At 45.6% G+C, this 27,190-nt stretch overlaps 1 protein-coding gene and 1 long non-coding RNA gene across 2 annotated transcripts in view; both read left to right on the top strand.

Annotated features, from left to right (window-relative positions):
• LOC134728598 (basic proline-rich protein-like) overlaps positions 1-27,190 on the top strand; it is an 81,152-nt gene that overhangs the window by 17,799 nt on the left and 36,163 nt on the right. The window contains exons 3-4 of the mRNA XM_063594526.1: positions 6,495-6,572; positions 7,867-8,613. Coding sequence (XP_063450596.1) covers positions 6,495-6,572; positions 7,867-8,613 — 825 coding nt within the window. The remainder of the gene's footprint in view (positions 1-6,494; positions 6,573-7,866; positions 8,614-27,190) is intronic.
• LOC134728638 (uncharacterized) lies at positions 8,652-26,832 on the top strand. Its single transcript, XR_010109252.1, has 2 exons — positions 8,652-9,386; positions 14,165-26,832. It is a non-coding gene; the product is annotated as an uncharacterized LOC134728638 (long non-coding RNA).

Here is a 27,190-nt window from a genome sequence, read left to right as displayed (position 1 = left end):
GACACCCTTCAGCCTACTGCAATGCAGCTTCTGACCCTATTCCTCCATGGACAGATGACATCCATTTCTGAAATCCAGGGGCCACACTTCAATCTATCTCATGAGGTATCTCTGCTTGGTGGACACTGATGGTCTCCCTTCCTGAAGACTCTGCTTCTCTGACTTCTGTGAGCATAGCCTCTTCTGGTCACTCTTGTTCTCTGGCATAGACTTCTTCTCTGTGGGCGGGCAGCGAACAGTGGGGCCTTCAGCATCATTATTGCTCAGGTCAGTACAAAGGACCACATAAGGGAGTATGATTGTTAGTGAGGAGCCAAGATCACTCCACATCTCGAGAAGAGATGGTAGCAGCCTGGAATGGTTTGGTGGCCATGGGAATAAAGAGAAAGGGACTGATTTGATAGATGTTTAATGGGTAAACATCACAGGATTTGGCAATTGGCTATGGAAGATAAATGGGAGGAAAGAGTCTAGGATGACTGTTGTGTTTCATCTTGTTGGGGGGTGACTTGACTAGGTTGGTGACTTTGCTCAATCCAATAGGGGATACAAAAACAGCAAAGACATGAAAGAGAAGATGATGATAGTGGTATCCCAGAAAATGAGAGGGTAACCAACAGCACCAAAAGTCAGGCAATCAGATAAACCAGTTTCTAAGCTGAGGAGGGGGAGTGACAATTCTTTCAAGAAGATTGTCCATGGAGAGAAACAATAGGGTAATAACCAGGAGTGCAGGGTTGAAGGGGCGTTTTTTGGCTGAGGGCAACGGACCAGTAGAGGCTGAGCAGCTGAAAGTACAGGTGCCAAGGGGGTGGCTGAAGGAGTAAGATCCCATTGATGGGATGAAGTGGGATCATAACAGATGACGGGTTGAACAGAAAGGGTATCTCCATGCATGAGGCAGCAGGACGCAGATGTACACACTCCCTTGGAGGCTTACAGTGGGAAGTGAAAGTTCCTGCATTTTGAACTTTCCTCCCTCTGTGAATTAGGAGGTGAGGTTATCTATTAGGCACGTGGGTGAGTAAGCAGTTGGAACCAAGTGGTGAATGTTTATAGAAGAGGGTTCTGACCAAAGACAAAGATTGCTCAATGGCATTGAGGTCCAACCGCAGTTGAATGCCCTAGATTCATAACAGCCACAATCTGTACACTTCTATCATTTTTAGTTGTTATATTCTACACCCCAAGCAGATACACACAGGGATAAACTGAGTCAGGCAATTCAGGCTTGGAAGCTTGCAAAGCTGGTAGAGTTTGAGGATGAGGGGTTTAAGGAGCTGAGGGCATGAATGAGAAGTCTGAGTTGACCACAGGGCACCAGTTGCGTAAGGTAGAGAATGGGGTTAAAAAGGGAAAAAACCAAAGAAAAAACCAGCTGGGCGTGGTGGCTCACACCTGTAATCCCAGCACTTTGAGAGGCCGAGGCGGATGGATCACTTGAGGTGGGGAGTTCAAGACCAGCCTGGCCAACATGGTGAAACCCTGCCTCTACTAAAAATATAAAAATTAGCCGGGCGTGGTGGCAGGCACCTGTATTCCCAGCTACTTGGGAGGCTGAAGCAGGAGAATCACTTGAACCCAGGAGGCGGAGGTTGCAGTGAGCTGAGATCAGGCCACTGCACTCCAGCCTGGGCAACAGAGCAAGACTCTGTCTCAGAAAAACAAACAAACAAAAACCATAACAGCAAGTGCAAACATCAAGGATTAGGCCAGGCGTGGTGGCTCATACCTATTAATTCCAGCACTTTGGGAGGCTGAGGTGGAAGAATCACTTAAAGCCAGGAGTTCAAGGCTAGCCTAGGTAACAAAGCGAGACCCTTGTCTCTACAAAAAATAAGAAAATTAGCCGGGTGCAGTGGTGCACGCCTGTAGTCCCAGCTACTCAGTGTCCACTGATAAATAAAGATGATTGCTCGAGCCCAGGAGTTCAAGGTTGCAGTGAACCATGATCGCACCACTGCACTCCAGCCTGGGTGACACAGCAAGACGCTGTACATTAAAAGAAAAAAAAAAAGGTTTAGTGGTAGAGAGTAAGAAAACTGAAAAATAGGAAGTTACAATAAGACAGATTATTAGAGTTTCGAGCATGGTCACAAGAGAGGAATGGGTGGTTGAAGTGGAAGTGCACACAGATTTGAAAAAAATCAAGGCCTTGTAAGGCCAATTGTAAGGCCATGCTTGAAAACATTCAGGGTGGCAGAATTTGGGATGAAGACTGCAAAGCAGAATTGAGGCCTCAGTGACTCCTGCATAGTGACTGTGAGATTGATAGATAACAGAGAACTGGTGAAGTAACCAGATGGCATTTGGGCCTTCTGACCCTTTCCAGACTTCATGGAAGTGGCAGAAAACTGTAGCCAACATCAGGGCCTCAAATTGTGGTTCCACCAGTGACTAGCTACATGGCCTTGGGCAAGTCAATTTAACCTCTCTGTGCCTCACTTGCCTTATCAGTAACATGAAGACATAATAGTACCCTCAAGTAAAGTGCTTACAATAAGGCCTGCCACATGTACCAGAGCACTAAATGTCAGCATCATGACCATTTCTCATTTGAACAATGAGGGCTTTGTTAACGGTCTCTAAGGCACAGATTCTTAAATATTTTGGTCTCAGAATCTTTTTACATTCTTAAAAATTGTCGAAGACGCCAAATAACCTTTTTTTTTCTTTGAGACAGAGTCTCGCTCTGTTGCCCAGACTGGAGTGCAGTGGTGCGACCTCGGCTCACTGCCTTCCAGCGAACCGCCTTCCAGGTTCAAGCAATTCTCCTGTCTCCTGAGTAGCGGGGATTACAGGTGTGTGCCACCACACCTGGCTAATTTTTTTTTTTTGCATATTTTGTAGAGACGGGGTTACACCATGTTAATCAGGCTGGTCTTGAACTCCTGCACGTGATCTGCCCGCCTTGGCCTCCCAAAGTGCTGGGATTACAGGCATGAGCTACTGTGCCCAGCCCTAAGAACTTTAAAAAAAAGTATTATATCTGTCAATATTTTTCATATTAGAAAACTGAGAAAATATTTTTAAAATACGTAGTTGGCTGGGCGTGGTGGCTCACGCCTGTAATCCTGGCACTCTGGGAAGCAAAGGCGGGTCAGGAGTTTGAGATCAGCCTGGCTAACACAGCAAAACCCCATCTCTCCTAAAAATGCAAAAAACTTAGCCAGGCGTGGTGGTGGGGGCCTGTAATCTCAGCTACTTGGGAGGCTGAGGCAGAATTGCTTGAACCCAGGAGGCAGAGGTTACAGTGAGCCGAGATGGCGCCATTGTACTCCAGCCTGGGCGGCAGAATGAGACTGTCTCAAACAAACAAACAAACAAAAACGTAGTCACTTTAAAACAGTAATAAACCCACTATCTAGTAACAGGACACATTTTAAAGAAAAATAACTTATTTTTTCCCAAAAAATGTGGAAGTACGATATTGTTTTTCAGATCTCTTTAATGTTTGGCTTAAATGAAGACAGCTGGATTCTCTTCTTCTGCATTCAATCTGTTAGGATGTGCTGTTTGCTGAAAGCATGAAAATCCTAGCACCTCACCTCACCTCTTGGGGACCTTGGACCACACTTTGAGAACCATTAGTTTTTCTTTCAGCTCTACATCATTCACAGCCGGGCCTGGTGGCTCATGGCTGTAATCCCAGGACTTTGGGAGGCTGAGGTGGGTGGATCACCTGAGGCCAGCAGTTTGAGACCAGCCTGGGCAACATGGTGAAACCCCATCTCTGCTAAAAACACAAAAATTAGCCAGGTGTCATGGCACCCTCCTGTAGTCCCAGCTACTCAGGAGGCTGAGGCAGGAGAATCACTTGAACCCGGGAGGCAGAGGTTGCAGTGAGCCGAGATCGCACCACTGCACTCCAGCCTGTGCGACAGAGAGAGGCTCTGTCTCAAAAATAAATAAATAAATAAATAAATAAATAAATAAATAATTTGTTCATTCACTCACTCATTCAACACTACTGGATCCCACAGACAAAGAACAATGTGGTCGCTGCCTTTGAGGAGTCTAGTTGAGAAAAAAGATGAAAACGAATTAAAAATTACAGCACGACATGAGCGAGCAGAGGAGGAAGTTAGGAAATTACTGGTTTGCCTAAGGGAGGCAGGGAAGGCTTACAGGAGTACAGGGAACCCGAATTTTGACTTTACTTTCCTATGCTCCACCTAAGCAGAAGAAAGAGTATGCACAAAGGCGCAGGGGCAGGAATTAATACAGTACAAGGAAGCCCAGGGTGCGCTGGCAGGAAGAGTCCGTATGCTGGAAAAGCACGTTGGGCCTTAAAGTTACATTTCATCCTACAAGCCCCAGGAGGCTGGGGTGATGACAGCTTGCTTTTCTTTTTTTTTGAGAGGGAGTCTCGCTCTGTCGCCCAGGTCTGGACGCGATCTCGGCTCACTGCAAGCTCCGCCTCCCGGGTTCACGCCATTCTCCTGCCTCAGCCTCCCAAGTAGCTGGGGCTACAGATGCCCACCACTACGCCTGGCTAATTTTTTTGTATTTTTAGTAGAGACAGGGTTTCACCATTTAGCCAGGATGCTCTCGATCTCTTGACCTCGTGATCCGCCCATCTCCGCCTCCCAAAGTGCTGGGATTACAGGCATGCGCCACTGTGCCCGGCCAAGAGCTTGCTTTCCTTCTTAATTCAGGTTTACTGAAGTATAATTTATATGGAAGTAAAAACCACCCTTTGGCTGGGTGCAGAGGCTCACGCCTGTAATCCCAGCACTTTGGGTGGCCGAGGCGGGTAGATAACTTGAGGTCAGGAGTTCGAGACCAGCCTGGCCAACATGGTGAAACCCCGCCTCTACTTAAAATACAAAAAATTAGCCGGGCGTGGTGGTATGCACCTGTAATCCCAGCTACTTGGGAGGCTGAGGCAGGAGAATCGCTTGAATCTGGGAGGTGGAGGTTGCAATGAGCCGAGATCACACCATTGCACTCCAGCCTGGGGGACAAGAGCGAGACTTCATCTAAAAAAAAAAAAAAAAAAAACCACCCTTTTAGGTGTATAGTTCTATGAGTTTTGACAGATTCATAGAGTCATCCAGTAATGTAAATACCACAATCAAGTTAGAGAATATTCTCATCATCTCAAAAAGTGTGATCAGTCCACCCTTCCCCAGCTCCAGTTGCCAGTAACCATTGATCTAATTTCTGTCCCTATAATTTTTTACTTTGAAATAATCATATACCCATAGGTAGTTGCAAAGAGGGCCCAGGTACACTTTCTCAAATGGGAACATCTTACAAAGCTATGGAAAAATATCAAAAGCCAGGAAACTGACATTGGTACAATACTATCAAGTAGACTACAGACCTTATTCAGATTTCACCAGTGCTTACATCCATTAGCTTATTTGAAAAAACATAATTGGGCCATAGTATGAAAGAAGGGTCAGCCTAGCAAAAACACACATTAGTTACAGTTGTCCACAGAGAAAGGAGAACTCAGGAGGGTGCAGAGAGAGGAAGGGACTGGAGGAAAACATTTCTGGAGTGGAACAAAAATCATTTGGTAGACAATTTGGTATAAGGATTTAAATTAATCCTTCTTGATCTTCTTTTCTTTTTTGAGACAGAGTGTCACACTGTCACTCAGACTAGGATGTGGTGGTACAATCACGGCTCACTGCAGACTCGACCTCCTGGGCTCAAGCAATCCTCCCACCTCAGCCTCCTGAGTATTTGGGACCAAAGGCGGATGCCACCATGCCCAGCTAATTTTTTTTTTTTTTTTTTGAGACGGAGTCTCACTCTGTCATCCAGGCTGGAATGCTCCCAGGTTCAAGCAGTTCTCTGCCTCAGCCTCCCAAGTAGCTGGGATTACAGGCGCATGCCACCACATCAGGCTAATTTTTGTATTTTTAGTAGAGATGGGGTTTCACCATCTTGGCCAGGCTGATCTTGAACTCCTGACCTCGTGATCCACCCGCCTCGGCCTCCCAAAGTGCTGGGATTACAGGTATGAGCCACCGCTCCTGGCCGCTAATTTTTATATTTTCTGTAGAGATGGGGTTTCGCCCAGGCTGGAAATTAATCCTTTTTTTGGAAATGAAATTTCCCATATGGCAGGGCAGCAAGCAAAAGGTTGTTTTAAATTGAACAGCCTGACTGCTAACTGAATGAAGGTCATGAAAACCCCAAATAACCATAATATTTCTGCTTACTCTTATTTAAAGAGGAAAAAAAATGGTTTAGTTACTCTCTCCTTACTCTTGCCTGACTGAAAAAAATGAAGTAACTGTCAAAAACAAAGTTATCTGTTTAGTTAGCTAACCCTTTGCAAAACCAAGCAAATGAAATCTCTATATTTACTCTTAGTCCCTCCTGCAGTTGAGTACTGTTGTAGGCTTTCCTATCTGCTCCACCATTTTATTAGACTACAGCACTGATAATGCCTTAATCTCTATACAATTTATTTATAGACATCACTTACCCATCAGGAGACAATGGGATCAGCGTTGTTCTCCCCATTTTTACAGCCCAAGAAATTGAGGCTCCTGATACCCAGGATCACATATGCCAACACCGTAAAATGCTCAGAAAGGCATCGACACAGGGTAAGCATTCAATAAACGTTAACTAGCTTTACTTAATACTCTTTTTTCTACTCCACCACACCCCATTTACGGCCAGGTTGGATCTCTTTCTACAAGAGAAATGGAATAAATTTGTGCAGGAGCTCCATACAGGCAATAAAAATATCTCTGGTGACAAAGTCCTCATTTAAACTCCAGTTTGTTTATCACCAGTTACTACCAAATACAGTCCCTTGGGAGTTCTGAGTGACCCAAAACCTACTTCCTGGACTTCAAGATGAGCTTTTAGTTTCTTTGAAATCAGGAAGTGTCTTAAAACCAGATTCAATGAAATACGGTAACAATCTTTTTACTGTGTCCTGTGCTAGGTATTTTATATGCATTTTAGCACTTAACCTCCAAACCTCTTATTATTAAACCTCTGTTGTTACGTCCATTTTAAAGATAGAAAAGTCAGGGCACAGAGAGGTTAAGAGATCACACAGCCAGCGAATGGTGGACAGTATAAGAGTAACCTCAAAGCAAGCAGTACCCCAGATTCCAATTTCAGTTGACTTAGCCTGGTAACAGTTCAATTTTATGCAAAACCCACAACTTCAAATGGAAAAAGATAAATTAAAACAACCACAAAAACCAGACAAATGGAGGCTCAGCAGGCCTTGTAGCTCGTCCACGGTTACACAGAGGATCTCAGAGCCAAAATTCCATGGCCGATCCGTCTTGACTTCAAAGCGCGATCTATTTCCACCAAACCACGGAACCATCGACACGTGGTAAGGGGCAGTACAAAGATTTGTTGAATTAATAATGCCTGAAAACAAAGTTGACAATAAGAAGGTAAAAATGGAAAACACAGATAAAATCGGAAAAGCAGACCACTTTCAGGAAACAAAAAACTCCAAGTTTTCAAGGCAGGGCATTCACGGTGAGCCAAGGCGCTGGGACAAAGTTTGCGCAGGTACCGCCGGACTCCCGGGCTGCCCGGCGCGGAGTCTTTAACGGAGATGGTTCGCAAGGAATCGGCCTCGGAGCCCGGCAGCCTCCTGGCTTCCCTCCCGACCGCCAGTAACCCGGCCGGGAAACAATGGCGAAGACCGGGGGCCAGTCGCCTTCCCCTTCTGGGCTGTTGGCTTAAAATACACACAAACACAAGTCCCCAGGCGGTCCGCGGCCTCTCAGTGGGCCCGGAGCTCGCTGCCCGAGGCCCGCCCGGAAGCCATGCACCTGCGGACAGGAGTCTCTCCGAGTCGCAGCTCGCCGCCGAGAAGCACCCACCTCCCGCGGCCGGCCCAGCCCAAGGCCCTGGCCCCTATAGCCCAGCCTAGGCCCGCCCCAGGCGGGGCTAGGGGCGGCGTGGCGGGCGGGCGCCCCTCGGGCCGCGCCGGTGAGCAGCGGGAGCCGGCGCCGGGCATTTCCTCTTCCTCCCTACGCGCGGCGCGGCGGCGGCGGCGGCGGCCAGGCCGAGGCTGGGCACGGGCGCCCGATCGCGGCCTGCTGGCTAGCGCGGGCAAGCGCCGCGCCCCGAGCCGCCGTCGCCGCGTCGCCCCCGTCGCGACCGCCGGCCGCGGGGCCTCCGGGCGGCTGGGCCCGGCGAGGGCAGCGAGAGGCGGGGCTGGCGTGCGGGCGGCGGAAGGAGGCGGAGGAGGAGGAAGAGGAGGAGGAGGAGGCGGCGGCCGGGAGCCGGGGGAGAGGGGCGGGGGGTGGGCCGGGGGAGGGGAGGAGCGGGATTTGCGGAGCGCCGCGCCGCTGCCGGGAGCCGGCAGGCCCGAGAGTGACCGGAGTCACGGCGGGCGCCGGCGGAGCTGCGGCGTCGGACCCGCCTCCTGGAGGAGCTCAGCCCCGACCAGGCCCGGCCCCATTCCCGCCCCGCGCCGCCTCCCCGCCGCCGCCGCCGCCGCGGGAGCGCTCCCCTGCCCACCCCGCCCCCGCGGCCGAGCCCGGGAGTCGAGTGGGAGTCGGCCGGCCGGCGCGGGCAGCGCCGGGACCCCGCGGGGGACACTGCAGCCGGAGCCCGGGAGGGGCCGCGCCGCCACCGTCTGAACTAGGATGTCCCGACATGAAGGTGAGAGGAGCCCCCGCCCCCACCCGCACCGCCCGGGCCTCGGCCTACCCCGCCTGGGCCGGGCGCGGCGGAGGGCGGCCGGGAAGCGGCGGAGACTTTGGCCGAGCCCGAGCCGGGCCCGAGGCGCTGGACCCGGGAGCGAGCGAGCGAGGGCGGAGAGCCGCGGCGCCGCTGCCGCCCCGGCCGCGGCCCTTAGCTGGGCCTGGTGCTGGAGGCGGGGCGGCCCGGGCGGCCGGAGGGTTTGCACTGTCATGGGGCGGAGGGGGAGGGGAGGCGGCGGGGCCCGTTACCGGCGGGAGCTCGGCCCTCGGGACTGATACCGGACGCCAAGGCCCGCCCGGCCGGTTCAGGAGCCGCGGGCCCCAGCGCGGCCTAGCGCTCCCGCCGCCCCGGAAGAGCCCGGTGTGGTCGCAGAGCCGGGCCGCGGGCGGCAGCAGGAGGCAAAAGAGCCGGCCCGGGACCCGGCAGGCGCGTCCGGTCGCCGGGAGACGACGGCGAGTGTCCCCGCCTGCGGGCGACCGCGGGGCTGGCGGGAAGGCTCTGCGGCCAGGGGACGGGAAGCCCTCGCCGCCTGGAGCCCGCCCCGGCCTCGCGGCTAGGCCTCGGCGCGTCCCTGGGCTCGGGTAACCAAGTTCCCGGGGTGGATCCCACCCCGCCGCAGCAAGCAAACTCCCTGCTCAGTCACCCAGGCGGAGCAGGGCTCGCTCCCCGCGGCCCTGGTGCCCTCGCCGGCATGTGCTGCCTACCAGACCAGGTTTTGGAAAATGACGATGGTGAGGTCTGTTCATGGTCGGGGGTCGTTTTGGACCTTGTTTTGCCATTTTAAAACACGATTGGAGTACAGTTGCAAATAAGCAGACAGCTCTAAGCCCAGTCCCAGGGCACAAAGAGACAAATGTTTAGGCTCGATGTATAGGCTTTGAGCTGGTAAGAAATAAGTTAACTTTAATTTATTGCCATATGGTTTAGAAAAGAAGGAGGGGGTTGTGTTTTCTTTGTTTCACTACTACAGGTTTTTGGATAAAAAGTGTTAAGAGTCTTGGCGAAAAGTTTGTCCTAAGGTTAATACAAGATTGTAGAAGTGGCTTGAAAGTTTGTGTACTCCGGATTTTAAAATCCTGTATAGGTGATGTAGGAGTGGAGAAAGTTTAGTGAGTCAGTTTAGTGTGTGCTTAGCACTATGGGAAGGATATTCTTTGGGAAATACGGACCTTAGAATTTCAAGACTGAAAAACTCAGATTGATTAAAATTGTATTTAGAACAAGTTTCAAAATTCGCATTACTAATTGCAGCGTTGAAATTGACTCAACATTCTGTGTTCAACGATTCTGTATTTTAAAAGTTACAAAACTAATATGAAATATACCATATTTTCTTCGCAAAGCATTTGCTGAGTACTTACAGTGTTCAAGTGTTGGGCATTTTGAAATAATGAGGTACCTAGCCTCATTGAAAGGGACACAGAAGTAGGAAGCTATGCCTCTTTTCCCCACTTCGTCTGCTTAATCGAAATGTATTCTTATCTCTGTAATTTTCAAAACTCGTAATTAAAGTTATAATCGGTTTTCAATTTGGGATATTAAAGTTTATCTTAAACTGTAGTCCTGTGTACATTGACCACCTTCAAGACAAAACAAAAGTGAGCAATGGCTGCAAGCTCTCTTACTCTTGAAAACTGGGAGGGTTAGTTAGAGAATCACAGCCATGGAAGAGTGTTTCAGACCCATTCTCCTTGGTCTAGGAAAGCATACAGATAGTTCCAGACGAGCATTCTAATTGAAGTGTCCTGGGAAGAAAATTCCTTCACCCCCAGTGCTCTGTTAGAGTAATTAAAATCTCATATTTGGAACATTCTTGAATGTAACATATATTCTGTAATTTAAGCCCATTTCCCCCCATTTGGTCCTGTGCAAAGGTGTGTGGTTATGAAACTTATATTACCTTTTAGTTACTTGAATATTGCTGAACCTCAGCACACTAGTAGCATACCTTTCCTAGTAACTTATGTTAATGTCAGAAAATAGAACATACCTAATGAAAAAGGAACATACCTAAATACATCTGTTGAAGACTTATAGTGCAGTATTCGACAAGTGATTCTCTTTCAAGGGTCTAGTTTATGGCCTAAGACAGGAATAGCAGTCTCACGAATCACATTTAACTCATTAGATACATATTTTGTGGAATATTAGTTCAGACTGTCATTATTGTCATCAGTAAGACTTTGACCTATCAGTAAATACAGTGTTTGGCACCCTTGCTATTAGTTCTTTTCTTACCTTTCCCTTTTTTGGGCCAAAGAATCCCATTTCTTTCAGCATTTCTTTCTTTCTTTCTTTCTTTCTTTCTTTCTTTTTTTTTTTTTTTGCGCTGGAGTCTCACTCTGTCACCAGGTTGGAGTGCAGTGGCGTGATCTCGGCTCACTGCAACTTCCACCTCCCAGATTCAAGCAGTTCTCCTGCCTCAGCCTCCCAAGTAGCTGGGATTACAGGCGCCTGCCACCACACCCATCCAATTTTTGTATTTTTAGTAGAGATGGGGTTTCATCATGTTGGTCAGGCTGGTCTTGAACTCCTGACCTCAGGTGATCCACCCGCCTTGGCCTCCCAAAATGCTGGGATTACAGGCGTGAGCCACCGCGCCCAGCCTCAGTGTTTCTTTAGTGGTGTAATTTTTGCACTCTCAGTCATCTATCCACCTCCAAATTCTCTGTAGTTCTCATTTCCTTTCAGTAGTGTGATCCTGAACTGGATATAATAGTCTGGTAAAAGGTTTGAACAAGCCTATCATGTTGTACTTGCTTGGTGCTTCCTTTTCAGGGCCTTGTGTGTGCAGGTAATATGTTACTTTGTCTTTGTACCCACCCTAATGAATTACACTAAATCCTATGATTTTATTAATGTAACTTTGGACGACACAGTCCTCAGATGGACACCTGTCAAGCTTGAAGGCTCAACCTTGTGAAGCAGTGCCTCTGAGAAAGGCAATGCAACCAGGAGCATAGAGAGATGCTCTAGTCCGGGGTTCAGCATGCTTCTTCTGTAAAGGGCTAGGTGGCAAACATTGCAGGCTTAGCGAGCTGTAATAGTACGAAAGCAGCTATAGACAACCTGTGATTGAAAGATCATGGCTCTGTTCCAATTAAAACTTTATTTGTGGACACTGACATTTTAATTTCATATATATATATATATTTTTTTTTTTTTTTTTTTTTTTGAGACACAGTCTTGCTCTGTTGCCCAGGCTAGGGTGCAGTGGCGTGATCTTGGCTCACTGCAACCTGCACCTCCCGGGTTCAAGTGATTCTCCTGCCTCATCCTCCCGCGTAGCTGGGATTGCAGGCGCCCACCACTGCGCCCGGCTAATTTTTGTATTTTGTTTAGTAGAGATGGGGTTTCACCATGTTGGCCAGGGTGGTCTCAAACTCCTGACCTCGTGATCCGCCGGCCTCGGCCTCCCAAAGTGGTGGGATTACAGGCGTAAGCCACCGCACCTGGCCAAATTTCATATAATTTTCATGTGTCATGAAATATGATTTGTCATTTGACACCCCCACCATTCAAAAATACAAATAACCATTCTTAACTTTCGGGCTATATAAAAGCTGGTGGTGGACAGGCCGTGGTGGCTCACGCCCGGTGGCTCACGCTGAGGCAGAGAATTGCTTGAACCCAGGAGGTGGAGTTTGCAGTGAGCTGAGGTCGTGGCACTGCACTCCAGCCTGGGCGACAGAGTGAGAATCCGTCTCCAAAAAAAAAAAAAATGGTGGTGGTTGGATTTGGCCTGAGGGCTGTAGTTTGCCTTACTTTACCTCTGCCCTAGACTGGTGCTTTAGAGAGTTGATAGAGCTTGAACTATCAAGAGTCAGCTTGGTATTCCATCATTTTCTTTGGGTAATGGGAAATGAGTTCACAGACTGAACCAGCTCCTCCGTACTTCACTTTTCAGCAGCACCATGAGGAATGGAAATAATTGTTCCTCAGGAGTGGGCAACAGGTTCCCCACCCTCCAGACCCTTAGTGGAGATGGCAGTACTCTACATTTTTCCTGTTTGCCCGTTAATACTTTTCCAGTGAGAATTGTAGGGCCACTTTTAACTCACTTTGTGGTGTTCTTGTCATGTTAACATTTTATAGACTTTAGCACCCACTTTCTGTTCACCCTGCCAACACTGTCTAGTTCACAGTGAACCCAATCATTTTTTATCTTGATGTATTTTTTTCAATGTCTCACTATCATACTTTCAAATACATTTAAAATGTAAGTATGTTATTCAGAGCTTAAAATCTACTTTTAAAGCTTTCCAAATTAAAAAAAGCAACTTAACAAATTGCTCACTGCTTATTAGCTAAAATGAAATCATGAATGTTCTTGCATAGATTAGAGCCTAATTGATTACCTGGATCTAGGTACATGTGTCGCCTTAAATCATTCAACCTTTCAGTCACTACTATGTGTAAGGCAGTCTGCTAGGTTCCAAGGAATGTGGGGCTAAGTGAATAAGATGCAGCTCCTTACTTTTAAGTCTGGCGAGAAAGATGCATTTTTTACGTAGCTTCCGCAGTGCATTGTGAAACATGCCATAAGGAAGGGGTAAACACTGATGACAAAGTAATTGCCAACTTTTACTAATTTTGTCAAATTTCAGAGAGGTACTCTACTGTGATTCTAGCACTTTTTTCTTGAGTGCCTTCTTAACTCTTTTTTTTTTTTTTTTTTTTTTTTTAAGACAGAGTCTCGCTCTGTCGCCCAGGCTGGAATGCAGTGGCGTGATCTTGTCTCACTACATCCTCCACCTCCCGGGTTCGAGTGATTCTCCTGCCTCAGCCTCCCAAGTAGCTGGGATTATAGGCACCTGCCACTGCTACTAGCTAATTTTTCTATTTTTAATGGAGACAGGTTTCACCATGTTGGCCAGGCTGGTCTCGAACTCCTGACCGCAAGTGATCCACCCACCTCAGCCTCCTAAAGTGCTGGGATTACCGGTATGAGCCACCGCGCCCGGCACCTTCTTAACTCTTTCTGGGCTACTTTTGATTTTGGGTAAAATTGTTTGAGATTTCAAGCCGGTTGCAGTGATGTGCACATGTAGTCCCAGCTAGATGGGAGGCTGAGAGACCCTATTTCTTAAAAAAAAAAAAAAAAAAAAATTGAGATTTCAAGTAGAGTCCTTATCTTTATCTGATTTATAATTTCTCTAGCTTTTTGAAGATTTTCACATGTAAAAATGATAGTGGATAAATGAGCAGGTGGTCATATTGTTATGCTAGTTTCAGAAGTATCTGATACTATTTATTTTTAAAATGTAAAATACAAGACTACATAGGCCATTAATCTAGTTAGTCCCAACTTTTTTTGTTTTTATTTTTTTAATTGGCAAAAATTGTATATATTTATCATGTATAACATGATGTTTTGAAATATGTATACATTGTAGAATGGCAGCTCCAACTTTTTGAAAGTTGTACCACTCTTTTCTTAGTAGATTCTAATTTTCTCTCTCTCTCTCTCCTTTTTTATTATTATTTTTTTTTACTCTCTGTTGCCCAGGCTAGAGTAGAGTACATTGGTGGGATCTTGGCTTACTGCAACCTCCATCTCCCAGGCTCAAGTGATCCTCCCATCTCAGCCTCCCAGAGTGTTGGGATTACAGGTGTGAGCCATTGCTCCTAGCCTTAATTTTCTCCTCTCAAAAAATGTTATCTGCCACTGAAGCACACATATAGACAGAAATAATTTGGTTTCGGGATTTGGGGACTGCAAAGCCAAGATTGGTAATTAGCATGTGATTTTAATGCGGTGCCTTTTGCCTCCCTATAGAAATGTAAGTGGACTCCCACTGATAAGATCCTTACCATCAGGTCTTCTTACAACTTATTGTACTTTAACTGTAATCTGTTAACAGATTATGACATTCTGAAGACTTTTTCAGTTAGTTTTTTGTTTTTGAGACAGGGTCTCTGTCGCCCATGCTGCGCACCAGCATAGCCCGCTGCAGCATTGACCTCCCAGGCTCAAAGAATCCTCCCACTTCAGCCTCCGTAGCAGGTCGGACCACAGGTGTGCGCCCCACACCCGACTTTTTTTTTTTTTCTTTTTTGTAGAGACTGGATCTTCCAGTATTGCCTAGGCTGGTCTCAAACTCCTGGGCTCAAGTGATTCTCCCACCTCAGCTCTCGAGTGCTGGGATTATAGGTGTGAGCTGCCATGCCCAGCAACTTTTTCAGTTTGAATAAATCGTAAATTACATTTACCTTGACTTTCAATAGAGAATATATAAGAATGTAAATTTATGGGAAAATGAATCACATTTTAATTTCTGGGGTCTTTGATTTCATAATTTCATTTAAAGTTCATTTTGAAGCTCATTTCCCATATTTTTACATTCATGTTTAAGTTAAAATGTAGTAAAACATAACTACATGTTCTTGTTTCAAATTGGGAACTCAATTTGGAAGAGATTCCTTTTAGTCTGAGATTTTAAGATGTTTTAGCAGCAATCTTTTTTTTTTTTCTTTCCTTGCTCTTGTTGCCCAGGCTGGGGTGCAATGAGGCGATCTCAACTCACCGCAACCTACACCTCCCAGGTTCAAGTGATTCTCCTGCCTCAGCCTCTCGAGTAGCTAGGATTACAGGCATGCGCCAACTCACCCAGCTAATTTTGTATTTTTAGTAGATAGAGGGTTTCTCCATGTTAGTCAGGCTGGTCTTGAACTCCCGACCTCAGGTGATCCACCCGCCTCGGCCTCCCAAAGTGCTAGGATTACAGGCATGAGCCACCGCGCCCAGCCTTAGCAGCAGTCTTGTAAGATGGTAACTTTTTCACAATAGCAGCTTATGAAACTTATGATGTGAAATAACTAAACAGATCCCTTCATATTAAGCTTTGCAACCTTTTTAAAAGAAATCCATGCATCATAACTTACTTTTCAAAACATCAACTTTATGATATCTATCATATATATTTGCCTAGGTTTTTTGTCTTTTGGTTTTTTGGGGTTTTTTTTTTTTATACTTTAAGTTTTAGGGTACATGTGCACAATGTATTTGGGGTTTTTTTTGAGACAGAGTCTCACTCTGTCATCCAGGCTGGAGCAGTGGCATGATCTCGGCTCACTGCGGCCTCTGTCTCCCAGGTTCAATAAATTCTGCCTCAGCTTCCCAAGTAGCTGCATTACAGGCATGTACCACCATGCCTGGCTAATTTTTGTTTGTTTGCTTTTTGAGATGGAGTTTCGCTCCTGTTGCCCAGGCTGGAGTGCAATGGCGCGATCTGAGCTCACCGCAACCTCCACTTCCTGGGTTCAAGCGATTCTCCTGCCTCAGCCTCCCGAGTAGCTGGGATTACAGGCATGCGCCACCATGCCTGGCTCATTTTGTGTTTTTATAGAGACAGGGTTTGTCCATGTTGGTCAGGCTGGTCTCGAACTCCTGACCTCAGGTGATCTGCCCACCTCAGCCTCCCAAGTGCTGGGATTACAGGCATGAGCTACTGTGCCCAGCTAGTTATTTTTATATGTTAGCCATGTCTTGATTTATGTTAAAGATCTGGGATAAGGCAGACAGTTTCCTAAAGGAACATATTACCTAGATTACATGAGAAGGAAGTGAGGAGCCAGGAAAAGATAGGCTGTTCTTGGGTTGGTAAGGACCAGTGGCCAGGTGGGTGTTGGCAGAGGAAAGACAGGCAAGGTGGGTGTGAAGCTTGGAAATGGATCTGTAGCTACAGGATGTTGGAAACAGAAAACCAGCTCTCACGCCTGATGGAATGTCTTGAGAGCTGGGTACCAGGAAGTGAAAACACTGCCCAATGAAATGAACAAGAGATGAATGAATTGCCTTGTTAGACACCTTCCACCATTGCCTCTCTGCTACATCCCTGATGGCCCTCTTGGTGTTTGTTAACCATGGTAACTGCCTGTAGAATTGTTTTTAGTTGTTGGCTCTCTGAGTTGTAGCAAAGTAGAATTATGAGTTCATCCAATTCATATACACAGTCAATTAGCCTCATCTCTTTTTTTTTTTTTTTTTTTTGTCTTGAGGCCGGGTCTCACTCTGTCACCCAGACTGGAGTGCAGTGACATAAACAAGGCTTACTGCAGCCTCAACCTTTGGGCTTAAGTGATCCTCCTGCCTCAGCCTCCCAAGTAGCTGGGAGTACAGGCATGTGCTACCACGCCTGAATAATTTTTGAAATTTTTGTAGAGATAGGGTCTCATTGTGTCATCCAGGCTGGTCTTGAACTCTTGGGCTCAAGCGATCCTCTTGCCTTGGCCTCACAAAGTGCTGGGATTATAGGTGTGAAGCACCACACCCAGCCTAGTCTCATCTCTTCTATGGCCACAGTGCCAGCCAGCAGTCCATCAAACTTTGCCAGTGGCCACGGGGGTACTGGCAAAGAAGTATGGGTGGATCCCTGTAACTTGATCACTGCTACTAGAAAAAAAAAAACTGAAATCCGAAGAGTGGGTCAGTTGTATTACCTTCAGCTAGAAGAAATAGCAGAAGAATAAGTGGATGAAGCATCTTGATATCATGACTAATTAGGTTTGCACATTATCTTCTGTTGAATTTTTTTTTTTTTTTTTTTTTTTTGAGACAGAGTCTCACTCTGTTGCCCAGGCTGGAGTGCAGTGGCGCGATCTCGGCTCACTGCAAGCTCCGCCTCCCGGGTTCATGCCATTCTCCTTCCTCAGCCTCCCGAGTAGCTGGGACTACAGGCACCTGCCACCGCGCCCGGCTAATTTTTTGTATTTTTAGTAGTGACAGGGTTTCACCGTGTTAGCCAGGATGGTCTCGATCTCCTGACCTCGTGATCCACCTACCTTGGCCTCCCAAAGTGCTGGGATTACAGGCGTGAGCCACCGCGCCTGGCCTTTTCTGTTGAATTTTAATGTTTTTTAAATCTCTTTTGCTGGTACTCAGTACCAGTGTCATGATATCAACTTTTTCTACAGTAAGAGGATTTTCATTAGGAGAGTCACTTTTTAGAGTACTAGGTTGATGAGTTGACTTGGAACAGTCACAGGTATATTTGATTATAACTTATTATTTGGTTATGACTTTTATTGTTCCTTTGAGACTCTATCATCCTCCCTACTCAGCAAAGTAAAGGGTCTCTCCAGCAGCACTCCTGTCTTATTCTCCAGGCTTTTTGTTTGTTTGTTTGTTTGTTTTTTTGAGATGGAGTCTGGCTCTGTCGGCCAGGCTGGAGTTCAGTACCACAGTATCAGCTCAGCTGCAGCCTCCGCCTCCTAGGTTCAAATGATTCTCCTGCCTCAGCCTCCTGAGTAGCTGAGATTACAGGCGCCCACTACCATGCCCAGCTAATTTTTGTATTTTTTTTAGTAGAGACAGAGTTTCACCATGTTATCCAGGCTGGTCTCGAACCTCTGACCTTAATTGGTCCGCCTGCCTCTGCCTCCCAATGTGCTGGGATTACAGGCGTGAGCCACTGTGCCTGGCAATTCCTCATAGATTTGTGATTATCTTTTGATACTTAGAAAAGAGCTAAAGGGATTAAACATTTATTTTTGTGTTCAGTGTAGTTTTTTGTGTTACGGGTTTTTGTGAATGGTTAGATAACTAACAACTATTGGGGTGAATACCTGTACCCTACTGTTCTTGTTCCACCAGTATTCTCCTTTGGTGTCCTCTGTGGTTGTAGAGGTTTGGCAGTGTAAGCAGAGAAGTTTTCTAAATTAGGAGTTAAGGATGTTGAAGTAGAGCAGGCAGGGATTATATAAAGGAGTTACAGATGTGTTCCTTATTTTCTTTCTTTTTTTTTTTTTTTTTTTTTTTTGAGCCAGAGTCTCACTGTGTCGCCCAGGCTGGAGTGCAGTGGCGCAATCTCGGCTCACTGCAACCTCTGCCTCCTGGGTTCAAGTGATTCTCCTGCCTCAGCCTCCCGAGTAGCTGGGATTACAGGCATGCACCACCATGCCCTAATTTTTGTATTTTTAGTAGAGACGGGGTTTCGCCATGTTGGCCAGGCTGGTCCTGGACTCCTGACCTCAGGTGATCTACCTGCCTCCGCCACCCAAAGTGCTGGGATTACAGGCTGAGCCACCATGCCCGGCCCTTCTTTTCTATAATATTGAAATACATGCTGGGAGTTGAGGATGGTTGGATGGTGAATGGGAACCCAGGTAGTTTTCATGTTCAAAGATCTTGATGTTCAGTCTGACACTGTTAGGGATTTGTATGTAGTTAATTGCGGTTCTAAGTCAATGTAAATTATACAGTGTGTTTGTATGGCTATACATATGAATATACATAGTGGTCACAGAGGTGGGACTGATTTTCTCTTCTCTAGGAAAACTGGTGATAAGAACGTCAAGTGACAGTAGATGAGAAATACAAGTGTTCCTATATTAGATCAGTATCAAGGGTCTTCATTCTGAGTCAGACATGCTGTATATTTTCATGTTTCTTCATTATTCTAAATCATATTTTCTACAAGCTTTTTAAAAGCCACCATTGGAAGAGAAATAGCAAATCTACTTGCAGAATTGGCGTAGACCATTGCTATCCAATAGAAATCTAATGTAAGCCACATACATAATCTTAAATTCCCTGGTAGCCACATTTTTAAAAAAGGAGGTGAAATTATTAATGAAATAACAACCCAATATATCCAAAATACCATTTCAACATGTAACTGACATAGAATTGTTTATGATATATTTACATTTTTTTCTTACAAAGTCTTAAATTTTTTTTTTTTAAGAGACAGAGTCTCACTCTGTTGCCCAGGCTGGAGTGTGGGGGTGTGATCGTACCTCACTGCAGCCTTGACCTCCCATCCTCAAGAGATTCTCACACCTCAACCTCCTGAGTGGATAGGACTACAGACGTGTGCCACCACACCTGGCTAACTTTTGTTTTGTGTTTTTTGCTTGTTTGTTTGAGATAGAGTTTCGTTCTTGTTGCCCAGGCTGGAGTAAAATGGCGCGATCTCAGCTCACTGCAACCTCCACCTCCTGGGTTCAAGCAATTCTCCTGCCTCAGCCTCCCAGAGTAGCTGGGATTACAGGCACCTGCCACCACACCCAGCTAATTTTTTTGTATTTTTAGTTGAGATGGGGTTTCACTGTGTTGGCCAGGCTGGTCTTGAACTCCTAACCTCAGGTGATCCACCCACCTTGGCCTCCCGAAGTGTTGGGATTACAGGCGTGAGCCACTGCGTCCGGCTGACTTTTGTATTTTTTATAGAGATGGAGTCACCCTATGTTGTCCAGGCAGGTCCTGAGCTCCTGACCTCAAGCAATCCTACTTTGGTCTCCTACAGTGCTGGGATTACAGGAGTGAGTCCCTATTCCCAGCCAAAGTCTTAAATCTTAAATTTTACATTCGGCATATTTTAATTCAAATGCTAAATTTTCATTTAAAAAATGCCTCAGTTGAAAAACATATTCACATTTATGCGTTGAGGGTCTGCTAGGCTTTTGCTGACAACCCTGTCTAAAGTAGCTCATACTCTGGCTGGCCATGGTGGCTCATGCTTGTAATCCCAGCACTTTGGGAGGCTGAGGAAGGAGGATTGTTTGAGACAAAGCTGGGCAACATGGTAAGACCCCATCTTCACAAAATAAGTAAATAAATAATAGAAGTTTCTTTGAAAAAATAAGTAAATAAAGTAGCCCACACTCTATATGTATTTTTTGTAGGGATGGGGTCTTGCTGTGTTGCCCAGGCTGGTCTCAAACTCCTGAGCTCAAGCAATTTTCCTGCCTCAGCCTCCCAAAGTGCTACGATTACAGATGTGAGCCATCACACTTGGCTGTGGATTTCTGCTTCAGTTTCTGTCCTAAGAACTTAGATTTTTCATTTCTTTTTCACCTTAAAATTATTTTTTAACATACACTGGTTTCATGACCCTTTTATTTATTTTTTTTCTTTCTTTTATATTTAAAGAAGCTGAGCAGAGGCTGGGTACGGTGGCTCACACCTGTAATCCCAGCACTTTGGGAGGCTGAGGTGGGTGGCTCATCTGAGGTCAGGAGTTCGAGACCAGCCTGACCAACATGAAGAAACCCCATCACTACTAAAAATACAAAATAACCTGGGTGTGGTGGCGCATGCCTATAATCCTAGCTACTCGGGAGGCTGAGGCAGGAGAATTGCTTGAACCCGGGAGGCAGAGGTTGCGGTGAGCCAAGATTGCGCCATTGCACTCCAGTCCAGCCTGGGCAGCAAGTAAAACTCTGTCTCAATAAAAAAGAAAGAAAGAAACTTCTATTATTTATTTATTTTGTGAAGTTGGGGCCTCACTGTGTTGCCCAGGATGGCCTCTAACTCTTGGGCTCAATCCCCTTGCCTCAGCCTCTCAAAGTGTTGGGATTACAAGCATGAGCCACCATGGCCGGCCAGAGTATGGGCTACTTTAGATAGGGTGGTCAAGAAAAGCCTATCTGAAGATGGACATTTAAGGAAAAGCCATAGTTAAATGAGAGAGATTTAAAGGAAAAAAAAATATGACTGAGGATACAGCAAGTGTAGAGGTCCTGAAATTGGAATGTTCTTGGAACAGCACAGAGGCCATGTGGCTGGAGGGCAATGATTGGGGTGGAAAGGGGTAGGAAGTGAAGTTGGCGTAGTTCGAGCCAGATCTTGGACACCCTCGCATTGTAGGCTGTGTTGAGGACTGTTGAACTGTGAATGCTTTGAGAAACACATTTCGGAAGCCCTGCTTCTATAGAAAGGTCTTTTTGACTAACTAAATGGCAGAGGGTGGAAAGTACATGCTCAGTTTGTGTCCCAAACATCTCTAAGAACATTTCTTTACAAACTTTCCCTACATTTACCGTTCTTTTAAGCTTTGTCTTTCTTGACCCCTGTTACTCTATTTAACTGATGTTTCCTGAAGGGTGTGGGGTTTGGTGGAAGGTGAATCTTCCTAGTTTGAATGTAAAACCCTTGGGCCTGGCCGGGCACGGTGGCTCACGCCTCTAATCTTAGCACTTTGGGAAGCCCAGGCAGGCGGCTCACGAGGTCAGGAGTTTGAGACCAGCCTGGCCAACATGGTGAAACCCCGTCTCTACTAAAAATACAAAAATTAGCTGGGCGTGGCAGTGGGTGCCTGTAATCCCAGCTACTGGGGAGACTGAGGCAGGAGAATAGCTTGAAACCAGAAGGCGGAGGTTGCAGTGAGCCGAGATTGTGTCACTGCACTCCAGCCTGGGTGACAGAGCCAGACTCCATCTCAAAAAAAAAAAAAAAAAAAAACCCTTGGGCCTAGAAACTAGGTCATCTACATACGTTAGCAGCTCTCAAACTTTTAAAAAAATATAACACAGAAATATATTTTATATTCTGATGCAGTAGTCACATACATATGTAATGAAGCAAGAGTAATGCAAAATAGTACTTATCACTACTTTGAAACATATACCTTGTTTTCTATTCTGCTTCATTAAAAACCAAAATACTAGTTGTGACCTTCTAGATTGATTTCACATTCTATTCATGGATTGTCACCTCCTATTGAAAAACACTGGCCTTGGATGTCTAACCTAAAACTTTGGGTCCTTATGTGCAAGGTATTATGATAAGTACTATGAGGCATTTAGAAAACTCTTAGAATTTTTCCTCCTAAAGTATGTGGTATGACTGAAGCAATAAAGTCTAAGTATTTAAAATAAAATAACCCTTGTATGACTGGGGCAATTAAAAGTGTCAGCTCATTTACTACAAGTTCTGTAGTGTTGGCAAGTGGAATGAGGTGTTATTTGGGTGTCAGAGAAGAGATTTCCTTAGGGTGGCATTTAAACTCAAGACTTGAAGAAGTATCGTATTTTTATAGGATGAGTTGGGGGAAGGGGATCCGCCAAGTGAGAGAATGTAGGAGGTAAAGTGCAGAACTAAGAAAACATGCAGTGTGTTGGAGAGAGGTAGGTGGGACAACAGTGAGGAGACCAGAGTTTCTGGAACAGAAGACTCCCGTATGTTAGCAGTGGGAGTGAGGTATATTAGAAAGGCTGGGCCGGGTGCGGTGGCTCACGCCTGTAATCCCAGCACTTTGGGAGGCCAAGGTGGGTGGATCACGAGGTCAGGAGTTCGAGACCAGCCTGGCCAAGATGGTGAAACCCTGTCTGTACTTAAAAAAAAAAAAAAAAAAATTAGCCAGGCGTGGTGGTGGGCACCTGTAATCCCAGTTACTCGGGAGGCTGAGGCAGGAGACTCTCTTGAACCCGGGAGGCGGAGGTTGCAGTGAGTCGAGATCACGCCACTGTACTCCAGCCTGGGCGACACAGTGAGACTCCATCTCAAAAAAAAGAAAGAAAGGTTGATTGACTTACTTAAGGTTCCAAGGGTGAAGTGGGACAGGGACTTATTTGTTTAGACTTGGGTTCAGTGCTAGTAGTCTGTTTTCTCATCTGTAAAAGAAGGACACTAATGCCTGTTTAGCTACTCTCTAAGGCCTTTGTCAAGATGAAATGGCGGTGCATGTTAGGTTTTCTAAATTAGATAAAGCACTGCATAAATGTAAGGTGATGGTATTTTTTATCACGGTAGATAAATGAAGGTGGGAGCAAGGTAGATAAGTGAAGGATTTTGATTGTCATGTGAAGGTCAGTCTTGTTCTTTTCCCATACAGATTGTGGGACAGAGGAAGGAGTAGTGCATTAAAAGTTTTAAGCAGAGAAAGAGAACAATGAAAATTGGTATCACTGAAGCAGATTGGTATGGTAGCATGTGAGAGATTGGTGCCTGTGCCTGTAGCAGGGAGACCTGTAGACCTTTTTGCTGGAATGAGCTTGAGCTTGAAATAAAAAGGATCTGAATTAGGAACAGAAAGAAAAAAGATGCCTTAAGATAAAGGCTTATTGTTGAGAGGGCAAGGAATAAAGTATAAATTGCAGGACAGCCAGCCAGAGTGCTGGAAGAATTGCAGGTTCTTCTAGTAAATTGGGCAGCTAGGAGGGGAGAGACAGGAAAAAGAATCATTTTCAGCTTTTGATATTTTGAATTTAAGGTGATGGTAGGCCACTAGGTAGAAATCAGAAGTGGGAAATACTACTCTGGGGTTCAGGGGAGAGAAATTGGGGCTAGATTTAAGAATTTCATAGCCGCCTTCACTGAAGCCTGGGGATAGGCTAGATTTCTAAGGATGAAAGCATAGAGAAGGGAGAAGTATGTTCATATTTAGAAGCAAGAGACAGAGGAGTCAGGGTCAGCCCAATCAGAGAGCTAAGAGGAGGACCCTGCTTGTGTATTGACTTGGAAGACATCTTTTATAGTATAATAGCACTTGTCATGTGAGTGTTGACTTACTTGTCTGTTTCCTTTAAAAATGTAGGCTTCTGCCGGGCGCAGTGGCTCACACCTCTAATCCCAGCACTTTGGGAGGCCGAGGCAGGCGGATCACCTGAGGTCGGGAGTTCAAGACCAGCCTGACCAACATGGAGAAACGCCGTCTCTACTAAAAAAAAAATAAATAAATACAAAATTAGCTGGGTGTGGTGGCGCATGCCTGTAATCCCAGCTACTCGGGAGGCTGAGGCAGGAGAATCACTTGAACCCAGGAGGCAGAGGTTGCGGTGAGCCAAGATCGCGCCATTGCCCTCCAGCCTGGGCAACGAGTGAAACTCCATTTCAAAAAAAAAAAAAAGTAGGCTTCTTGGGAATGGGGGTGGGAAGTAGAGTAGATGAAGAGACAGCAAGGGGAGAAACTAATATTAACCAAGCATCTGCTATATTAATATTTATTGAATACTTACTATGTGCCAGGCACTGTTGTAAGCATTTCACATGTACCAACTCATTTAATTCTCTAAACAGTCCTATGAGATATGTATCATTATCTCAGTTTTATAGATGAGGAAATTAATGCACTGAGAAGTTAAGTACCTTCCCTAAGATGGCACAGTGTTTGGTAGAGCTGGAATTCAAACCTGGGTTTGGGTTCTTAACATTAAGCTCTGTACCAAGAACTTTTAGACTGGTTCCTACAGCAGAGACCTCAGTTTAAAGGCTTAAAATTTCAGATCCACCCAGCAAGGCATATGTTATTCCATTTTACAAATTAGGAAGTTGAGTTTCAGAGAGATTAGGTTATTTGTCGTAGGTCCCATAGGTAGTAAGAGAGAAAGCCAGGATTTTTAATCAAACTATCACAGACCAAAGCCCATGTTCATTCATGTTTAGTTGAGAAGCCATCTGACTTTTTCTTTGGAGAACCACATAGCAAATGTGGCTTTGTAGGCCACATGGTCTTGATTGCAGTTACTCTCCTCTGCTGTTGTAGTATGAAAGCAGCCATGAGACTTTGTATAAACAGATGAACATGACTATGATCTAGTAAATCTTTATGGGCACTGAAATTTGAATTTCATATAATTTTCAGGCACCACCAAATATTATTCTAAGTTCCCCCCGCCCCATCATTTAAAAATGTAAAAACCATTCTTAGCAGGTTGTACAAAACCAGATAGGGGACCAGATTTGTCCACGGGCCATAGTTTGCTGACCTCTGCTTTAATCGATTCTTCTAATAAATATGTATTGAAAACTTACTCTGTGGAGATGTGCTGGGCACTGGTGACAAAAAAACAAAGGGAGTTTCAGTCCTATGAGACAGGTGATTATAATACCGTATAGTAAGAACTGTAATAAATTTATATTTACCAGATATAGTGGAAAAAACAGATACAGAGGCTCCATACTTTGATGGTGAATTTATAAAGGCATCTCAAAAAATAATGATAGTTGATGGATTGCCAGGCTTGTGGTGTAGGGGGAAGGCATAGATAGCATTGCTGAGGCAGAAAGGGAGGGACAAATGCCAGGAGATGAGCTTTGTCAAGAGGGTAGGGTGATGAGGAGTGAGTTTTTAGGTAATTTTAAGCCAGGGAGTAACATCTGATTTTTGTGCTCTGAAAGACAGCACTTTGGAGGATGGATCTGCAGGGAGGAAGGTATAGGAGGGAGACAGTTTCATTACCACAAGAAAAGATAATTGCTGTAGTTGTAGAGGTGAATAAGAGTCATATCTGGTGATCAATTAAGCATGGGGATTGTGGAAGAATGAAAGGTCTAAGAAAACTTGGGTTTCTGGCTTGATTAATTGGGCGTTGCCATTCATCATGATGCATATAGAGGACAGAGAAGCATGCTTTCAGGGGTGGGTGCAGGAAGCAGGGAAAAGAGAAGGGACTTTGGTTTTGGCATGTTAGGTTTGAGGTGCCTGAGGGACATCCAGGTAGAGATGTCCAGGAGGATTTGAACATGTGAACATGAGGACTAGGCTAAGAGGTGTCCATTGTTGTAGAGTGATTGCTCAGTGATGGTGAAAATACATGGATTGAGAAGATAAGGAAACTGAATTGAGCATTGAAGGAGCAGGAAACTAACTGAACAGCCTGGAGAATGGGAGGACCAGGTGAGAGTATTGGTGTTGAAACTTAAGAAGATGATTTTCCTGAAGAAGAATATGGTCAATAGCACTACAGAAAGGTCAAGAAGATAAAGAATGCCGTGTTCATTGGCTTGAGCCATTGGAATAGGGAAAGTTGTGGAACTTAATGAGCAGTTTCAAAGGAGTGGGCTGGACCCAGATTGCAATGTGTTAAATTCTGACTGAACATGAGAAATTGAGGACACTACCCAAAGGTTTGGCTGTGAAGGGAAGGAGAGATGACAACAGCTGGAGGTATCTCTAGTACCTAGTGCATATTTTGGCACATAATAGAGACTGGGAAAATTCATTCATTCTACAGATACTGTGCCAGACACTATTACTGAAGCTAGGGATAGAGTAATGAAAGATAAGAGGAACTTCTTCTCACTCTGAAGCTTACATTTTAGTGGAGACTGGGGGTTGGGGGGTGGAGTAGAAATGAAACATAATTTTGGAAGGTGATAAATATTCTGAAGAAAATAAAGTAGAGTGAGAGAATAAGGATTGCAGTGACTCACTCCTGTAATCTCAATACTTTGGGAGGCCGAGGTGGGAGGATTGCTTAAGCCCAGGAGTTTGAGACCAGCCTGGGCAACACAGGGAGACCCTATCTCTGTTTTAATTAAAAAAAAAAAAAATTGCATAACCTTGGAAGTCAGATGATTGGTGTGTGTGTTGCTGTTTTAGAAAGGATGATCAGGGAAGGCCTTTTGAGGAGGTGACATTGGAGCAGAGACTTCATTAAGTATAAAAGTCCTGAGTTGGAACACGGTAGGTTGGTTGAGGAACAACAGGGTGGTTGAAGCTGCTAGGCAAAGAAGAGGAGTAGAGAAGATGAGGTAGGGATAAGCTGGGCCCAGGTTATATGGGACATTTTAGGCCTTGGTGAGGAATTTGATTTTGATTCTTGCTCAAAACCCAGTGGATGGTTTTGAGCAAGTTACTGACTTAACCACTTGTGTTCGAGATCATTCTAGCTGCAGGGTGGAGTGAGGCGAGAGTAGAAGGCAAGACTCCTAATTGGGAGGCTGCTTTAGTCAGAAGATGAAGGTGCCTTGAGCTAGGATGAAGGCATGACAGTGATGAGTAGTGGTGGCCTGGCCCAGGTGTATCTTGAAGGTAGAGACAATGAGGACTTGCTGGTGTAATGTAGGGGAAAGGAGGAATCAAGGATG

Source organism: Pan paniscus, chromosome 12 (assembly GCF_029289425.2).
Source record: "Pan paniscus chromosome 12, NHGRI_mPanPan1-v2.0_pri, whole genome shotgun sequence".
NCBI classification, from domain to species: Eukaryota; Metazoa; Chordata; class Mammalia; order Primates; family Hominidae; genus Pan; species Pan paniscus.
The sequence above is the reverse complement of the archived record's forward strand: the minus strand, read 5'-3'. Positions and strand labels throughout refer to the sequence as shown.